Source organism: Hydra vulgaris, chromosome 01 (assembly GCF_038396675.1).
Source record: "Hydra vulgaris chromosome 01, alternate assembly HydraT2T_AEP".
Lineage (NCBI taxonomy): Eukaryota > Metazoa > Cnidaria > Hydrozoa > Anthoathecata > Hydridae > Hydra > Hydra vulgaris.
Window position 1 is genome coordinate 27,449,879 of NC_088920.1, and position 18,957 is coordinate 27,468,835.

Below are 18,957 nucleotides of genomic sequence, written 5' to 3' on the forward strand. Positions count from 1 at the left end.
AAAAGAAAACAGTCTGTTATACATAACACGTTCTAAAATCTTGGAAAAGCAGGTAAGAATTGAGATTAGTCTGTAGTTTGAGACATCAGAAGGATCACCTGTTTTATAGATTGGTGTAACCTTTGCACATTTTAAGTTTTCAGGAAAAACTCCGTGTTTTAAAGATAAATTAAAAATATGTAAAAGTGGTATTTTTATAAAACTTATTGATTTAATAATGACAATACTACTGACATCATCAGCACCCGAACTTTTATTAGGTTTTAGTAATGAAACTGAGTTTAATAGTTCATCTTCTGTAAGTTCATGATTAGATATGACAGATTTATTTGGTGTTAGGTATGAACGAAAGTTTGTCTAAGATGGTCCTATTTTAGAGGCTAAATTCGAACCTACATTAACAAAAAAGTTATTAAGTGTTTCTGCAACTTATGATTTATTTACAATTAAGTTATTATTAATTTTAAGATTAGTTGGAAGAGCATTTCGGTCCAGATTTTTCTTGCCAATTACCTCTTTAATAATGTTCCATGTTTTTTGTGTACTGTTGTTTTTCTTTAATTTTTCAGAATAATAGTTTTTTTTTGAGCGTTTTAGAACAGATTCAAATAAACGTTTATAACTTTTATAAGTAGTTTCATTTACCAAAGTTCTTTTTTTAAGAAACTTACAATATAATCGTTGTTCAATTTTGGAAGATTTAAGGATTCCCTTCGTTATCCATGGGTTTAAAAGCGTTTTCGATTTGACTAATTTAGTAATTTTAGGGAATGCTTCATTATAATGAGTAAGAAATTCAGTTAAGAAGATATCGTAGGCTTCATTGGCATTTTGATTTTTTAGCGTCTCGTTCCAATTTACACACGATATAAGATAATGAAAATATTTTATGGATGTATCATTTATAATTCGTGTTGTAACTTTTTTTATAAGCATCAGGCTGAATGCATTTATTTGATATTATAAAAATCGGAAAGTGATCCGAAATGTCCGTTTTAAATATTCCAGTTTTAATTTTTGTATTGATAAATTCATTAGTTATAATTTGGTCTATTGACGTTGCACTACCGCTAGTCACACGCGTAGGTTTATTTATTATTAGAATGTATCCACTTTGAAAAATGACATTAAAGAATTTATTCGTTTGTTTATTTACGTCATAGTCCAAAATATTAAGGTTAATGTCACCCACGAAATAAACACTTTTATTCAAATTCAATTTATTTTCAATTAAGTTTTTAATGTGATCTTTAAACGCATTAATATTTCCTGATGGTGGTCTGTATAATGCATGCACGACAATGTTTTTTGAGGCTTTATTAATGATTTCCACACATAATGACTCATAATCATTTGTGATTGAACTTAAATTTGAATTAAATTTGAATAATAATGAATTCCTAATAAACATACATAAACCCCCGCCTTCCTTGCCCAGGTCTCTAATTTGGTGGACTACATTGTAATTGGGTATTTGGAAATATGAATCGTTCTCAATATTTTTGTCTTGACACCATGTTTCACTAAGACATATAATTTGAAAATTAATTTTTATTTTATGTAGAAACTGTTTTAATGATTCAAAAATTTTTTTTAAACTCCTAATATTAATATGAAGAATTGAAAATGAGTTATCATCCATTCCTTGGGTAATGTCTTTTGAGTATGGGTTATAATATAATGGGCTAATATTTTTAATTAGTTCATCATCATTATAAAATTTAATATCAGGATCAGAATTGCGATTTAAAAGGATTGAATTTTTAATTTTAAATGTTTTAAATTCAAAGTTTGACAAATCAGTTTCCTCAGCTATTTTAAATAAGAGTAATTTTAAAAACAAAAAATATAAAAATTTAAAGAATTTAATTGATGGCACTCGTTTTCCTAAATTCCTTTATAATTAATTTATTATATACAACAATACAATATTTACCGTTTGTCCTGTGCAACTTTCTCTCTTCAAAAAGCTTTTTCCGTACCAACGCTGTTTCAATTGAATAATCTTCGTTAATAAATATTCCGGAGCCTTTAAGTTTGTTCGCATTTTTTAGTATTTTTATCTTATCTTTATAGTCAAGTAATTTTATCACAGTTGTTCTTGGCTTATTTAAATCAGGTTTACCTGTCCGATGGGCTCTTTCAAATAAAAGTTCTTTGAATTGGCAATGATTAAGAGCTTTGGCTAAAATGGAGTTAATAATTGTATTTCCATAACTTTACAAATTTCGTCCGGAAATGTTTGCGCACAAAGCGCTTCTTGGTGAATGATATAGTCGTAAACAAGTATCTCGTGATTTATTTTTTCTTTTAAAATAGCAACAAACCCTTTTCTTACGCCGGTCATACTTTGGTCCCATCTGTCGAAATCGACACAATTTTATCGAGGGGAATATGATGTTTATCCATACACTTAATTACAGCATTTGCAATGTCTTCTCCACGCGTCGGACCCTTGAGTGGCAATAATCCTGAAAGTTCTTATTTAGGGCCCGAATGAGACATAAATCTTACAAAAAGAGAAACTTGCACTGTATCATTTATGTCACAAGACTCGTCAACTGCTATTGACAAAGCCGAAATCAATTTCAGATCTTCGATATGCTGGGTGGTTATATTCGAACACATTTTAATAGTTCTATCTTTAATAGTTTTGGCAGACAATGGTACCTCTTTAATTCTTTTCAGAATATCTGCTTTGTTCTTAAAATCCCGAAATAGCTCTTCAGATGCATTTATAAAACAATTTTTTATGTATACGCCGTCTGTGTACGGTTTTCCTCTCTTAGCAATCTCATGGCTAAAAATAAAACTTTCCATATTAATATTGTTGAAAGATTGCATCCAATTATTAAACACAGAAGTTGACGACTTTTGACTCTTCTGAAGTTCCTCAATTTCTTTCTTCCTTGCATCACCGGTAGGATATTTAGTGCTGAATGACACGTGCATTCTTGTAAAGTGTCTCTCTAAACTTCTCCTTACAAATAAGACATGTCGGAAGTCCATTAAAGTTTGGAATAAACGCAAAATCCTTGGTCCACTCAATTTTAAAATTTTTGCGGTTTTTATCTTCTGTTTTTCTTTGCTTTTTTTGGTAGCCATGTTAATTGGGGTGCCTATCTAAATAATATTATTTTGTTTACAAAATAGTATTATTATATGTAAGACGGACTGTTCATAATTTTAAAGAATATATAACAGAAGGTTGTATTCAAAGTTCACATAAGAAAAGGACAGAAGTTGTTCAGTTTTTAACTGAAGACATGGAATTTATTGTGTTACATCGAAGAACATCGCAGCTTCATCGATGAAGCGCGATATTTCAATGTATCCTACAGTTGCATATTTTTATGGAATTTCCCCCCATTTCCATTAATATTTATTATAATAAATTTAGTAATTGCAAATCCAGTAATAAAGATTTTGAATTCTAACTATTTGTGACTTTATTTATAAAATTATAGGATTTCTGTTACCATGCTTACTTTTATTATTCATCACACATAAAATGAAAAATGTACATAAAACCCGCGAGATATTAGTTCAATTTTCTACAAATTTTTTTGTTTTTTTATTTTTTTAGCCATATAAATTTATTAAAGTTGTAAAGCATAATATAAATACAAATAGCAGGGGCAAGAAGAAGACATAATTGGTCTTATCACCAAGCCCCTTAGTCTATACCGTAAATATAAGACAACAAAAATTGAAAAACGTAACACTATATATTATAAAACGTTTTTCTAAAGACTTAATAAAATAAAAATCATCGGTCCTAAAGTCCTACTTTAACTTTTTGTTTTTGCATTGGTTAAGAAAAAATAAATAAAAATGAAAAAAAAAAGAATTAGTACAAAGAAACTATATTACTAAAAAGCAACTAAGCAAATACGCATAATCCTGAAGCTTTCCTTTTACACCAGCATATACTTTGAAATATGTGAATAACTCTTATAAGCCATAATTTTATATATATATATATATATATATATATATATATATATATATATATATATATATATATATATATATATATATTAAAAAAAAAAAGAATTTAAGCAATAACAAGTGGCACAATCCTTTTCTAAGATCGTCAAGCCGATAAAGACAAACTTCTAATTGTTGGGTAAGTTTAACAGTAGCAATCATTAAAACTTCAGAAAAAGCTGAGCGCTACGTCGTTCATCAGTAGTTTTTGCTTCAATTTATTCTTAAACTCATTAAGCGTAGAAATTGTTTTAAGTTTATTAGTTAATCTTTTATTCCATAATTTCGGCCCTCTAGTAGAAATTGAAAATTCGGTCGCCGCAAAATAACTTTTGGGTTGAATATAACTGTTATTTGAAAATCTGGTGAGATACCTATTCTGATTTATTTTGAATAATGGGTAAAATATTTTAGGAGATATATTTTTATTAATTATGAACATAAATATAAGAATTTGATAAACATTTAATTGATAAACATTCATTATATTTGAATCAACAAACAATGCTTGGGAGTGTGTATAACGGCCCATATTGGAAATGATTCTGATTGCATGCTTTTGTTTATTAAACAGTTTTTTTATTTTATTTTTATTTGTACTGCACCAAGCAAAATTTGCAAACTATGATGACAATGAATGAACGAGAAATATAAAAGCTTTAAGCAAGTTGGATTTAAAAAAGGCTTAGCTCTGCATAGCAGGCCTTTGTTCCTTGAGATTGTATTTTCGAGATATTGTATGTAATCTCTCCACGTCACATTTTCATTAAGAAGCACGCCAAGAAATTTTAAAGTGGTTTCTCTTTTTATGTCCTGATTGGCAATACAAAGTTTTGGAAATTTCAAAGGAATTTTATCTCGGTCATGAAAACGATGGAAAAAAGTATATTTTGTTTTGGTTACATTTAGAGATAATATGGTTGCATTAAACAATTCAGTAAGATTTAATAGCTCTTTGTTTACTGACTTAAACAGAATATTTATATCATTATGTGCATAAATAGATTTGTGTCATATGCAAATAAAATTGTATCTAGTTCAGTACAAGCTTTGCTTAAATCATTAATAAAAATGAGAAATAGGAGTGGCCCTAATATAGATCCCTAAGGAACCCCACATGTTATGTTCATATTGGTTGTTTTACCTTCATTATAAGAAATGTATTGTTTTCTATTTGACAAATAAAATAGCTTTTAAACCACACAATATTTATATGTTTGATACCATAGTTTTCTAATTTTGTTAATAAAATGTAATGATCAATATTGTCAAAAGCCTTACTGAGATCAATAAATACACCTAATGTATATTTATTTTCATCAAATGATTTAAAGATATCATGAACAAGGTAAACAATAGCCTGATCAGTAGAGTGGCTCTTTTTAAACCCAAATTGCTTACTATAGAGAATATTGTTTACATCTAAAAAATAATACAATCTTTTATACATAATGTGTTCTAATAACTTTGAAAATCAATATTATATCAAAAGTTTATTGTCAATAAAGCTTTAATTATTTGTGAAACCATTTCAGAAAAATATTGTCTAATAAGTGACAATTGTTTTGAAAAATGTTTTTTTTAAATTTTATAAAAATATTTCCCCAGCAACCTATGATACACTATCTCTATCCCTTTTTAACTAATTTATTGACATTTTTTATTTTAAAAGTATAGATAGGGCAATTGTACGTGCCTATCAAGACCTATGTATACTTGAAAATAAAGGAGCCCTGTATATAGCAGGTGTAATAAAATCGCATAAAATACCTGTAAAATGTACAGCTAGATTGAAAAATACAACAAGTTTTTAATAAGAAAGGACAACCGCAGTCACGGTAAATACGACAAAACTCTTCACACTGCAACTGCTGGTCTGCTTGAGGTACCTTTATATCACACAGGAGTACGCCGAAAACATGCAAACAGTTTCAGCTGGTAGCTCGTACGTGGTGTTTAAGTCTTAAAAACTAAACTGGTACTAGTTCTCAGCTTAATTACATGTTTAGTTCAACAGTAATTTGTATTATCAAATTAATAGGAAAATCAAAATGGCTGCCAAAAAAAACTAAGAGCTAAAAATTGATTATTATAAAGTAACAGTAACGAAAACTAATAAAATTAAACTCGATGTTCGTTACATATTTTTACAACAATATAATGTCCTCGATTTATAGAATTTATCAAAATAAGATGTAATTTTTTTCTTACCAAGTTTTTTTTAAATGAAAATATTATTACGCTTTCCGTGGATATTTGTGCCGGAGCCGCACTTAAGGAGCCAAAGAGCCGCATGCGGCTCCGGAGCCGTACTTTGCCGACCACTGCTCTAAGGCATTCAAAAAATATCGTTCGAAACACTGAACTAGAAAGCTTTGAAAGCTCTCTCCAACGTTAATATTATTTGGGCTAACACACACAAAACTAAATTAATAAAATTACAGAGCCTACAAAACCAAGCATGTAAAGCAGTTAACTATTTAAAGAGATCAGAAAATCCTTACCCTGTGATGAAGTACATAAATGTGTTAAATATATCAAAACTTAATTCGCTTCAAAAAATAGTATCTATGTATAAATACAAGAATAACTTGCTGCCAAAAGTATTTTCTGATACTTTTACATCGGCGTTTTCACAAAAATACAATCTTCGGCCAAATACCAACCATAACTATCACTTGAGCAGAGTAAAATCGCAAAGGCCAAAATTCTCAATTATTAGCCAAGGCCCGTTATTATGGAATCAATTAAAAAATAACAATACAAAGCACTTTCTCTTTTAAAAGACAAATGAAGTTGCATCCCCTTAATTTCTGACATATATGTAAGTATGTTTGTATATGTGTGTGTGTTTATGTGTATATCTATATGAGTATGTTGCATGTATGTTTATGTGTTTATCTATATGAGTATGTTGCATGTATGAGTTTTTATTCTTCACGTAGTATTTTTTAGAAAAAATATTTTATAGTAAATTTACTAAAGCAATGTGGGCTTAAAATGTTATTTTAAAGGGGCTCTATGAAAAGATTGTGGTGACACCAGTCATCCGTATCTTCTTTGAGCCCCTTTCTTTTTTATATATATTCTTTGGGTAACGTAAAAGTTTCATTATAATTTTATTATTTTATTTTTTATGAACAGCTAAATTTATTTGAAAAAAAAATTTATTGCACGGTATAGTTAAAGCATTTCTGGAGATAAATGATCAATATCGATATATTGAGGTTTTGTCTAAACACTGCATGGGTTGTAAAATGTAGAATAGTAAAAAAGAAACTGCAGAACAGCTGGAAAATTGATCATCAATGTGAAATAAATTACAAATGTTCATCAGGAAGTATGGAGTCTGCAGAAGCATTAATAATTTTTAATTGCTCGGAAATAATCAAATTTATATAAAGTTTCTTGGTGATGGAGACACTTCAATGATGTTAAAACTCAAATCCTTACCCGGATTTTGACACCACTCCAATAAAACTTGAATGTGTAGCTTGAGTGCAAAAACGATTAGTCACACGACTTTAGCCAAAACACACAAAAGCACTAAGACTCCCTTATCAGGTAGAGGTAACCTAACAAAAAAATGTTTAAATTTTTTTTACTTTTTTGGCAATGTCTTTTTGGAAACTTTAAAACATATTTTCTCATTAACCGAACTCTGCTTTATTATAAAAGTTTTAGGGCTTGTTCATTACAGTATAATACTTCTTTTGATCCTCAGCTTTTTTTTTGCAAAGCTATAAAAAATGAAATATTGTAGTTTTTAGTGCTGAAATTATTATTTTATGTAAGTATAAAGTGATTTTGTTAGAAATGAAATATATGCTTAGGAAACTATGTTCAAAATTGTAGTATGAGTTAAAGCAAAATCAAGTTATTAAGTTTTGGACCCAGCTTTTAAATTGCATTTTCAGCCATTATGAACTTTTTCCTACCTTTTATTTTAATATATTTTATATATTACTAAACAAAAAATAGGTCGATGTAATAAATAAAAATTTATAAAATATTAGGCTGCTTTAAAAATATAGAATATGTGCTACTTTAAAGAGCGACTCCTAAAAAAAATTTTTAGTCAACTTATTTCGATTTCTTTATTCCCTATGAAAAGTTCGAGTGAAATGACGAAAAAATGGTTCGACTGATTTAGAGTATTTTATTACTAATCAACTAGACGATTTCAAGGGACCAAGCGAAACAGTTCGAGTTAACCGGTGTTTAACTGCAGTAGAAATCGCTTTTCCTAATTCTTGATATTTAAATTCACCTCTTAAAAAGAAGAATTTATTAATTACTTGAAAGTCAACACCTAAAAATACTCGGAAATGTCGGAGAGAGACTCGGAAATGTATAATACTCGGAAATGTAGGATCTTATTTTCCACCGAGTCATAGCGCTAATAATAACTTTTAAAAATGGACAAATATAATGGTTAACGATTTTTGTAATGTTTTACATTTTATAGTATCTAATGAACCTATAATGAAAATTCGACTATGTGTTTGAAATCAGGCCAAAATTAAATAAACAGCAACAACGCAATAGGGTTAAAAATATAAAAAGTCAACAGTTTTTGAATTCCATGTATTTGAATTAGAAAAGAACAAGGTCGTGCTTAGAAAACAAAATTATTTAATAAATAATTTAATCGTTTAGTAAGTCCAGATTTTAAAGCATATAAAGAAATTTTGAAAAGCATATAAAGAAATTTTGAAAACCGATATATTTTACAGTATGGACACATCAACTAAACGCTAATGGAACATAAAAATACAGTCTGAAGTTAAACCACAAAAACACATCCAGATAATCCAAAAATTGTGAACATAAAAATTAATTCGTTAAAAATTAAAAGTTTACAAAAGCCATAAAATTTAAAAATAAAAGATTGTTTTACACATTACATGATTATAGTGTTGCAAAATATTACCCTCAAACATAATGCACGCAAAGATCGTTTATAAATACACAATATACTTATGTCTGATAGTAGATTTGACAACTCCAGGCTACATCACAATTCACATCTCATCATTCATGTTAAGAAAGAGAAGTAAAACGAGTTTGCCGAAGCAAAAAAGCGCCAAAGATACGCAATATGATGCCCGCGAATGCGTCCGCACCTCACGCCTCTCTTCTCGCATCACTCATTAAAATACGCGCGTTTATATGCTGAAGTTAGTATTGCCTTCTTTTACATCAAATTTAAATTGGCCGTTTGATTGTGCGGGAACAACAGCTTCGTCTTCGTTATCCATCTAAGAATTAAAAATTACTAGTATAAGATTTAAATGGCAGCAAAACTTATACACGTAAAATATTTAACATTAAATAAATCATTTAAAATATTTAAAGAATATCATGTCTTAATAAACTTACATCGCTTGAAAAATACTTTTCAATGATTTCGAACGCAAGTTTATATATTTCAGCATTTTCATGATTTTGCAATGCCTCGATTTTATCTAAACCTGTTTAAAAAAGATTAAACTTAAATTAGTAAAGAAATCACTAAATCACTCCACAATAGCCAAACAAGAACATCAAGTTACCAAATCAAAGAAAATATATATCTATATTAATACTAATTTATCTGTTGTGCAGCCTCGTGGTGTTCATATGTAAGTAAAGTAAAAAAAAAATTTGGCTAGGCTTTTTCCCCATGCGAATGTAGAAACTTTATCGCAGAACTATATTCTATCTTTAGCGAATGTAGAAACTATATTGCAGAAATATATTTCAGAACGTATTTTAACAAGGACACTAAGCACCGTCAATATGTCGACACTAAGACGACAAATAATCGACACTAAGCATCGCAACAAAAAGTTTTATATTTGAAAGAATATTAGAACTTCTTACTACAACAATTAAACTGCACTTAAACTATTCTAAAAGTAACCATTTTAAACCCCATTAAAAAAATCATTGAAAACAAAACATTCTCTAAACTAACATTCTTATTTATATAATACCTCGATTTTAATTTATCAATTGTTAAATTAATAAGCTCTAAAGGTACCTCCACACTCTTCAATGATCAATGTCACTTTATCTGCATCTTCTCCGGCAGCCTGTAGATAAAAAATATAATTTAAAAAAAAGAAAAACCTTTGAATTAAATTCTTGTTGCAATATATTTTATAGAAAATCTTTCTTTACCTTTAATATGTTAGTCAATCCATCCAGAACTACATGAATAATCTATAAATAATTCTTCTTTTAAAATTCTTAACTATTTACAGCAATAATACTTATGTAAAAAAATTCATAGAAAAATATATATAAAAAACCCTGTTATTAATATACATTATAATATATGAACATTTTTTAAAGTAAAATATTTACCTGTGAATCTTGCACACTCAGCAAATTACAAAAAGGAGGAATACAATTACACTGAACTGCATATGCAATCTGAAATAATTATCAAATTTAAAATTAAAAAAAAACAAACATGAAAAAACTTTTTAAATCTTATTTTTCATTGTTTCAATGCTTGAAACATTTTGCAAACAAGACCAAAAAAAAAATTTAGGGCAGTAAAAAAAAAAAGTGTAAACATTTATATATTTAACTTGTCGTTAATTAATATTATTACATAAATATTATTTTAAAACAAACTATAACAAAATGAATTTTATCTTTGCATTAGTAAATCCTCTATGTAATTCTTAATTCAATAAGGTAATTATTTATCCGAATAAGATAACTATTCTTCAAAAATTTATACTTTACATATATTGACCCCAAGAATTCTTAGACTCTAAAATTTGTTCTGGTTTAACTACAAAAGACATCTTTATCTATTTAAGAAACTTTAAAAACACACTTAAAACTTTCTTGGTAACATTAAATAGCAACAAAGAAAAACCAGGGCAACAGAATAACAGAAGGAACAACAGCACTAGCTCACTGGAATCTATTTTCTTCTAAAATGCCTAAACATTGTCCGGATAAGTTTGTAACAGCTCAAAGATAAAAATATTTCATTTACATTACAACCTTTGTCACCTATAGAGGATGCCAAATAAAAGTCGTAGTTTGCTATTAGATATTTTTGAATATAAAATCTTGCAGGAGACAAAGTAAATATTTTTTGACAAAAGTTGTATTTAGTTTTTTTATTTCAACATTTATTTTGATGCATTAAATTTAAATTAATTTTGCTATGATAAAAACAAACCTAATAAAATTAGCATATTTATGAAATAGTATTAGTAGAGGAGAGTGGGAGAGAAGTGGGACACAGGAAAAATAGGACAGCACAGAATTTTTAATTAGTAGAGGACCCTAATCACTGTTATCTTATGTAAACATGAGATTTCTTCCACTCTATTTAGCAACATCGCTTTGTCTCCCTACATGTGGTAAAAAATTTTAAAAAGTACATCTAAAAAACTTTTTTTAAAGTACATCTTTAAAAATGCATGCGTGTAATGCATGTGGTAAAAATTTTTAAAAAGTACATCTAGAAATTTTTTTTTGGAAGGTGAAGTGGGACAAAGAAAATTAATTGATACCCTACTTTTCCCGCTTTTGAGTAATTATATTGCGAAAACTTCTAAAATACTTTGATAAAGATTATTTACAACTTTAATAGTTTTTAAATAACAATTTTTGTTAATGTGTTGTTGGCACAGTCCCTCCAAAATCAAAAAAATGAATACTTTATTATAATCTGAAATCAATCTTATTGGATGGAATCAGTGCTCAAAATGATGCTTTATTTGTTAAAACTTGTTTGCTTCAGTTCATACATTAAAAAAGATACATTAATATAGAAAAAAGATACATTCAATTATTCTGGAAGTATTTTGTAATGTCCTACTTCTCCCCACTCTCCCCTAGTTTCTCCTCCTAATTCAAATGATAGAAATTACCAAATTTTACATAACAGATAAAAATTATTTTTATAAAAGTATTAAGATTTTTATTATATACAAAAATATTAAATACAAAAAAAATATATATATATATTTTAAAAAAATCAAAAAAAAAAATATAATAAAAACATCAGTTAAACTGAATTTAACTATAAATTTATAAATTTCTAAAATTTGGTTTAAAATAAACAACAAAGAAAATGTAAAAAAAAAGAGAATGTAGATAAAAAAAAAATGTAATAGACAGTAAACACTACAAATTAAGATTTTATTTTTAAATTAACTCAAAATTACAATTCACCGCAACAAATTCTGAAAAAATACAAACCTGAGCTGGAACACCACTAACAGTGAGATTGCTAATAGCCCAAGCTGCTTCTTTTTGTGTTTGAAATTCACCCTACAAAATAGTTACGAAACACTACAAAAATAAAATATTTACAAATCAAATTTAATTTAGCTACCAAAGAAAAATATTTATAAATATGCCAGGCTCAAATATACTAAGTATTAGTATTATTTTATAATACAGTACATTTTATAATACGTTGTGGAATGTAAATAAAATTTTATAATACGGTATTATTATCTATAATATTATAATTTTTGTGGATCAAACAAACTTTATGTTCTTTAATATTTTAATATTATAATTACATATACAGTTCTGCAAAGTAATTTTAATAAGTTTTAAAGTTCTATAAAAGCAGAGTTCTAACTTATTTAACAAACTGCTCTAAGTTTACAATTTATTTACAAATTATTACTTTTTATTTTTTCTTATTTATAAGCTTCCTATTAAGTTTATTTTCAAGTTACTAATGATATTAGTATGCACAAAATAGAATACATGTATGTGTAATAGAATGCATGTATAAACATTATTATATATTTATATACATGCTGTAACTGTTTTAAATTAGGAACATTGCCTAAAAATATAAATCTTATAATAATACTAAGAAATGAAATCTGACTGAAAATGTTACAAAATAATTACACTTAGATTTGCAGAAAAATTCTAGCAGATGTTTCTGAAAGTAAGGCTCCACAGTTTCAGTTATCACAAGAGAAAGTTACTTTCCTGTTAGATTAGCATTATAAATAAGAGTCAAAACCAAACTTTTGACGAAGTCAGTGTTTACCCCATAACCCTTCTCCAAATTTGTTACACATTTAAGTTAAAGTGTTGCAACATTTACACAGTAAATTATTTAACAATTGTTACATAAATAATGTTGTATTTAGAAATATACTTAATTTATAAACAAATATTGAAATTTAAAAAAGCCAAATTTGTTACTGAGAAAACAGTTATTGTTACTGAAATGATAGTTATTACTGAAAAAGCAGTTGTTGTTACTGGAAAGCCATTTGTTATGTTAAAAAAAAAAGCATTATTTTTGATAGACAGCAGGCCTTGTTGTAAAGTATCATGTGTTATGTTTACGTAGGGCAACATTAAACCTTTTTTCTCTCGCTAATATTTTAATAAGTCTAAAGAAGTCTGTTAGACAGTTTGACAAGTCGAGTAAATTAAATTTTAAAATCTTATATAAAAAAATAATATTCACTTGCAAATAAAATCAGATTTAAAATTTTTTTTTTTATTTCAGTTCAGCTAGATAATAAATAAAAAAAATCAGCAAAAGAAGAAAAAATTCTTGAATGTTAAATTGTTGAATGAACACAACATTAAGAAACAGAGTGTAAAAAAATCAATAAAAAAAATATTTATTATCTGCAAGCACATAAATAGTTAACTAACAATTAATAATTATATAAGATAATATTTAAAATGACTAACATTTTAATTTGTTACATATTACTTAACAACACCATTATTTTATATAATTAATATAATTATATATATAACTCCATATAATTCCATTAAAAGTTTTTTAAAATTCGATTTAAGTGACCTTTTTATGCAAAAGAATTTTTCTTTTATTTATTTAAAAAAAAAAAGATATCTTAGAGTTTTTCACTACCTTAAAATATTACTAACACTATACAAAAAGCAACAAGTAAAAAACATGGAGAAAAATATTTGCTAATAGTAACTTTTGGAACAAAAATATTCTACAAAAATATTCTTATACCACAGCGCACAAAGTAATTTAATTAGGTGAACAAAAATAAGATTTTTAAATGTCAAAACAAGAAATAAATTATGTTATATTATAAAAAACCTAAAGCAAAATAAAAATTCCATAATATTGGTATGTAATGATTTCTACATTTTTGAGTTAACTCTCAAATAAAGTTTTGCAGTATTTTAATCAATTGCAGAAGTTGAAAAAAAAAATTAATGGGCATAAATACAAAATGCAAATAAAAAAATTTAATGAAACCACAAATCATATTACACTTATGGATTATTTACTTATCACAAAGCCCGAGATTTTTATTACATAATTTCTCGAACTCGCTACTTCAAATCATTCAATAAAAGCCAAAACAATTTTTTGCGATAAATATATTTTGTTTATTTATTTTTTATTATTACAGAAGAATATAAATGTTAATAAATGTGAAATCTTTATTGGAAATAAATATATTTTTTTTTAATACTTAATAATAATATAATAAATTTAATAATTTAATAATAATAATATAATATAAAATATAATAATATAATACAATAATAATAAAAAAAATTTAATAATATAAAATTTTTTTTTTTTAATATTAGGTTGTGCTTGATTCACCACCCTGTAGATGCCTGCTTCTACAACTGATTTGAAAAGTACCTCTATAACAGAAGTTATAATGCTTTTAACATTGTTTACTTAAAGCCAATATGAAATAACATTCTTAGGGTTATTCACTGAAAGTTAATGAAATAGAGTGTATAAAAAATAAATGATAAGATTATAATAATTAAATAACACTGAATAACCTAGATAAGATTATAATAATTAAATAACACTGAATTTAAAAATGAGCAAGATTCATTTTTAAATTCAGAAAATATTGCGCATCTTTCTAGTCTGCATAATGTTCAAAATATTTATGGTAAAATAGTACTTGATGCAACATGTCAGAGACACTTAATAAAAAATAGCAAAAACTAAAAATTACTTCTGTTAGAGCTTTAATAATAAGCGGAAGAAGCCCAGCATCAATGACACATTGAACTTGCTGCTCTGTTCCTGCAGTAATATTAGATAAAAACCAAACAGCTTCCTAAAAACATTTGACATTTGATATTTATAAAAAAAACTTTTCTATAATAAGAATCTTAAAATCAAAAATAAAAAGCAATTCTTACTTTTCTAATCTTTTCTTTTGGGTGTTGCAAAAGAGCAGGAAAGTTTGCAAGAGCATTATTATCAATAACCATTTGTGTTTGTTCATCAGTACCTGTAACAACATTACCAACAGCACGAAGAGCTGCAGTCTAAAAAAGTTAAAACAATAAATTTAAATAACTGAAAAAAACTACTATTGTATAACCATCATGTATAACTATTAGACAATTTTTTACTTTTTAATATTACAGTTTGATTGATGTTCTACCAAATAGAGCCCCACCCCCCTTTAAATATCTTTTTTATTTATCAGAAAATTGTTATTAATATAACTATTATACTCGTATTATAACTCATATTATATTAAATATAATATTATATCAAACTACAAAATCACCTGTAAACGTATTTCATGATGAGTTAGAAACGAAATAAGCTTTGGAATTACACCAACAGAAATTACAGCTTGAATATGATCATTGCCACAGTCAGTTAGATAAGATAATGCCCACACACTGTCAACAAGTATCTTAAAAAAATATTAAGAGATGCAATAAATCTTAAAAACAAAAAATAAAAATTCATTTTCTTTTTTAAACTTTATATTGGAGTGTTTAAAACTTTATTAATTGTTATGGCTTTCTTTTCTTGCAAGAACATTCTTATAAAAATAGAATCTATTAATTAAAGAAAGCTGGAACATAACGCAACTACATCAAAAGATTTTAGACTTTATTTGATCTAAACCAACTAAATCTAGTTATAACAAATATAAGATATTTCCATAAAGAACATAAGAACTAATATAGTAGATATTCTGTCAACATCCTGCTTAATACACACAGGCGTGTGCACAAACACTAGCACACAATAGATAAGCTTAGCAAAAAACTAATAAACCCCTTAAAAAAAGAAATAAAATTCTTACATCTAAGTCATTGTGGTGAATAAGTACCCCAAGAGCGGGGAGCAGTTGCTGAATAGTCTCCATTGGTGGTGGTGGCTCCTTATTACGACACAAATTGACAATAACCCATGTAACATTGCGAAGAAATGTTAACTAAAAGAAAACAGATTTCTATAAACTTTAAATGTAAACAAATATTTATCTAAGAATTAAAACTTAGGTCTACATATTACCAATATATGCTGCTCACATTGATTTTTAAATATGTAAAAATCAATGTGTCAACTTAATCACAACATTTTTTCAGACACACACACAAAAAAAAGCCTACCAGATAGCTATTTTAGTATGATACCACACTGAAACAACCATCTGAGTATGTATATATATGTATATGTGTGTGTGTGTGTATATATATATATATATATATATATATATATATATATATATATATATATATATATATATATATATATATATATATATATATGTATATATATATATATATATATATATATATATATATATATATATACATATATATGTGTGTGTGTATAAATATCAGGGATGCGGAGTCCCAAAAAAAACTCTGGATTCGAAAGTCACAAAAAGATTACTTCATCCTAGTTTTTGGTATCCAGGAGTTCTAAAAATATAAATAAATTTATGGACTACTGATAGGAAAAAAATTAAGACTTTTAGGTTAGAGGACAATCATTTTTTAAGCCCGGAGTCCGTAGGTATAATGGCGGCAAGGACTCCGGGACTCTGGGCTTAAAAACAATAATTATTGTTTTTAATCATTAAATCTCATGAATTTTTTTCTTATAGCAGATCATAAGTCAACAAACATATTTGGAGCTTCTGGACACTACGGACTTGGAAAAGGTAGAGATATAAAGCCGGAGTCCTTTTGGGACTTCGCATCCCTGGTAAATATATATGTGTATATATGTGTGTATATATATATGTGTATATATGTGTGTATATATGTGTGTATATATGTGTGCATATATATATGTGTGCATATATATATATATATATATATATATATATATATATATATATATATATATATATATATATATATATATATATATATATATATATATATATATATATATATATATATATATATATATATATATATATATATATATATATATAGTATATATAAAGGTAGTTAAAAAAAAATTAAGTGATAGCAGGTAAGATGAGCATTTCTAGAGTACTTTTGACTGCTTGAAGTGTACTGCCAACCAAAATTTTATTAAGGTAAATCCAAACTTTTAGATCAACATTCTTTTCTTTAGTAAAATTACTATAATTTTAATTAATTTTTTACATAAATTGCAACCATTCTGTAACTTTTTTCAATTAGACAATATAGTATAACAATTTAATATACAAAAGTATATTTTTGATATGTTTAGTTTGTTAGACCAAGTTTAAGTTTATTAATCAAAAAATATGTTTTAACACCATATTACAATTCATCTATTTTACTATTCAAAGTAAATTTCAAATCAGATATATTTTTGACGGAAGTGCCAACTTTTAAAACCAAGTTAAAGAAATTTTTTTTTAAATCATGTCTTCATGAAAGACAATGACCCAAAAACATTCCAACCATGGGGTAAAAAACTGGTTTGTTGAGGAGGGGATTGAAAATATGGATTGGCCTGCCCAGTCACCAGATTTTAATCCCATCGAAAAAACCTATGACAGATGTTAAAGACAGTTTCTGATCAAAAACCAAAAAATCAGCACAAATTATAGAACATTGTTCAGAATGCTTGGAAAAACATCTTTAAAACTTTGTCAAGAGCTAATCAACTCCATGCCAAATCAGTGCAAAACTGTGATTTAAAATCAGGGACATGCGACTAAATATTTTTAATATTATTAATATTATATTCTGACACTAATTTAGTGTCAGAAATTATCTCTAAAATTATAAAACATAAAAACAAATACTATTAAGGCAGTATCTAAATCATTGAGGTCTGGGAAAAAATTTTTTACTCCATTATTTTTTGAAAAATAGAAAACAAATATAAATTACTTTACTACTTTTATTACAATAAAAAATTATACTATATATGAAAATTCGTATAATTCAAAAAAAAAACAAAAAATAAACAAACTATTTTGTCAAATAGTTTTTTTTTAAAATTAAAAAAACAACTATTTTTTTGATTTAATAAATTGACTAATATATTTTCTAAAGTCATCAATTTTAGGCAACTTTAGAAAATATATTAGTCAATTTAGTCGACAGTCAAATAATTTAAAAGTTGTAACAGCACTAATATACATATTTATATCTTCTCTGTTTCAACCCTCAGAATTAGGGTTAGGCATTCGGCAATGCCGACCTAAAAGTGTTTAAGGTTGGCAAAAAATTGCCAACCTCATTTCTATGTTTTACAGCAACCCCTTTGTTTCAAATTTTTTCGCTGACCTCTAACAGTTTGAGGTCAGGAATTAATTGGTGACCTAATTTTTTCTAATTCCGAAAGTTGCTGTTTAAAATTTAATGCTAGCGACCGAAAAAGCGCAGACCGCGTAGTCATTTTTAGGTTGGCATACAAAATAATTAATAAAAACAAATGTTTTATTTAAATTTTAGATAAAATAATTCAGATAAAAAAAAAGAAAAAAAAAAAAAAAATTAATAAAAATATTAAACAAAATAATTAAAATAAAAGCAGAAAGACAAACATTTTTTTTTAATTCTAGATAAAATAATTAAAAGAAAAGTGATTAGAGATTTGATTCAAAAAATTTCATATATTCAGATCAAGCTAATTTCATAAAAGCTTTTATTCTATAATATTTTATAAACCACACTACACTGTGTAATTTAAAAAAAAGTTGAGTATGTTTGATTATAAATAGGAATAGGACAAATAAG

At 26.5% G+C, this 18,957-nt stretch overlaps 1 protein-coding gene across 1 annotated transcript in view; it reads right to left on the minus strand.

Moving 5' to 3' along the window:
• Positions 1 to 8,563: 8,563 nt before the first annotated feature.
• The window catches only part of LOC100212376 (importin subunit alpha-3-like), a 30,730-nt gene continuing 20,336 nt past the window's right edge, over positions 8,564 to 18,957 (minus strand). Inside the window, 10 exon segments of the mRNA NM_001287384.1 lie at positions 8,564 to 9,251; positions 9,373 to 9,464; positions 10,016 to 10,067; positions 10,156 to 10,197; positions 10,342 to 10,410; positions 12,208 to 12,279; positions 14,964 to 15,068; positions 15,154 to 15,282; positions 15,531 to 15,662; positions 16,062 to 16,193. Coding sequence (NP_001274313.1) covers positions 9,159 to 9,251; positions 9,373 to 9,464; positions 10,016 to 10,067; positions 10,156 to 10,197; positions 10,342 to 10,410; positions 12,208 to 12,279; positions 14,964 to 15,068; positions 15,154 to 15,282; positions 15,531 to 15,662; positions 16,062 to 16,193 — 918 coding nt within the window. The 3' untranslated portion in view covers positions 8,564 to 9,158.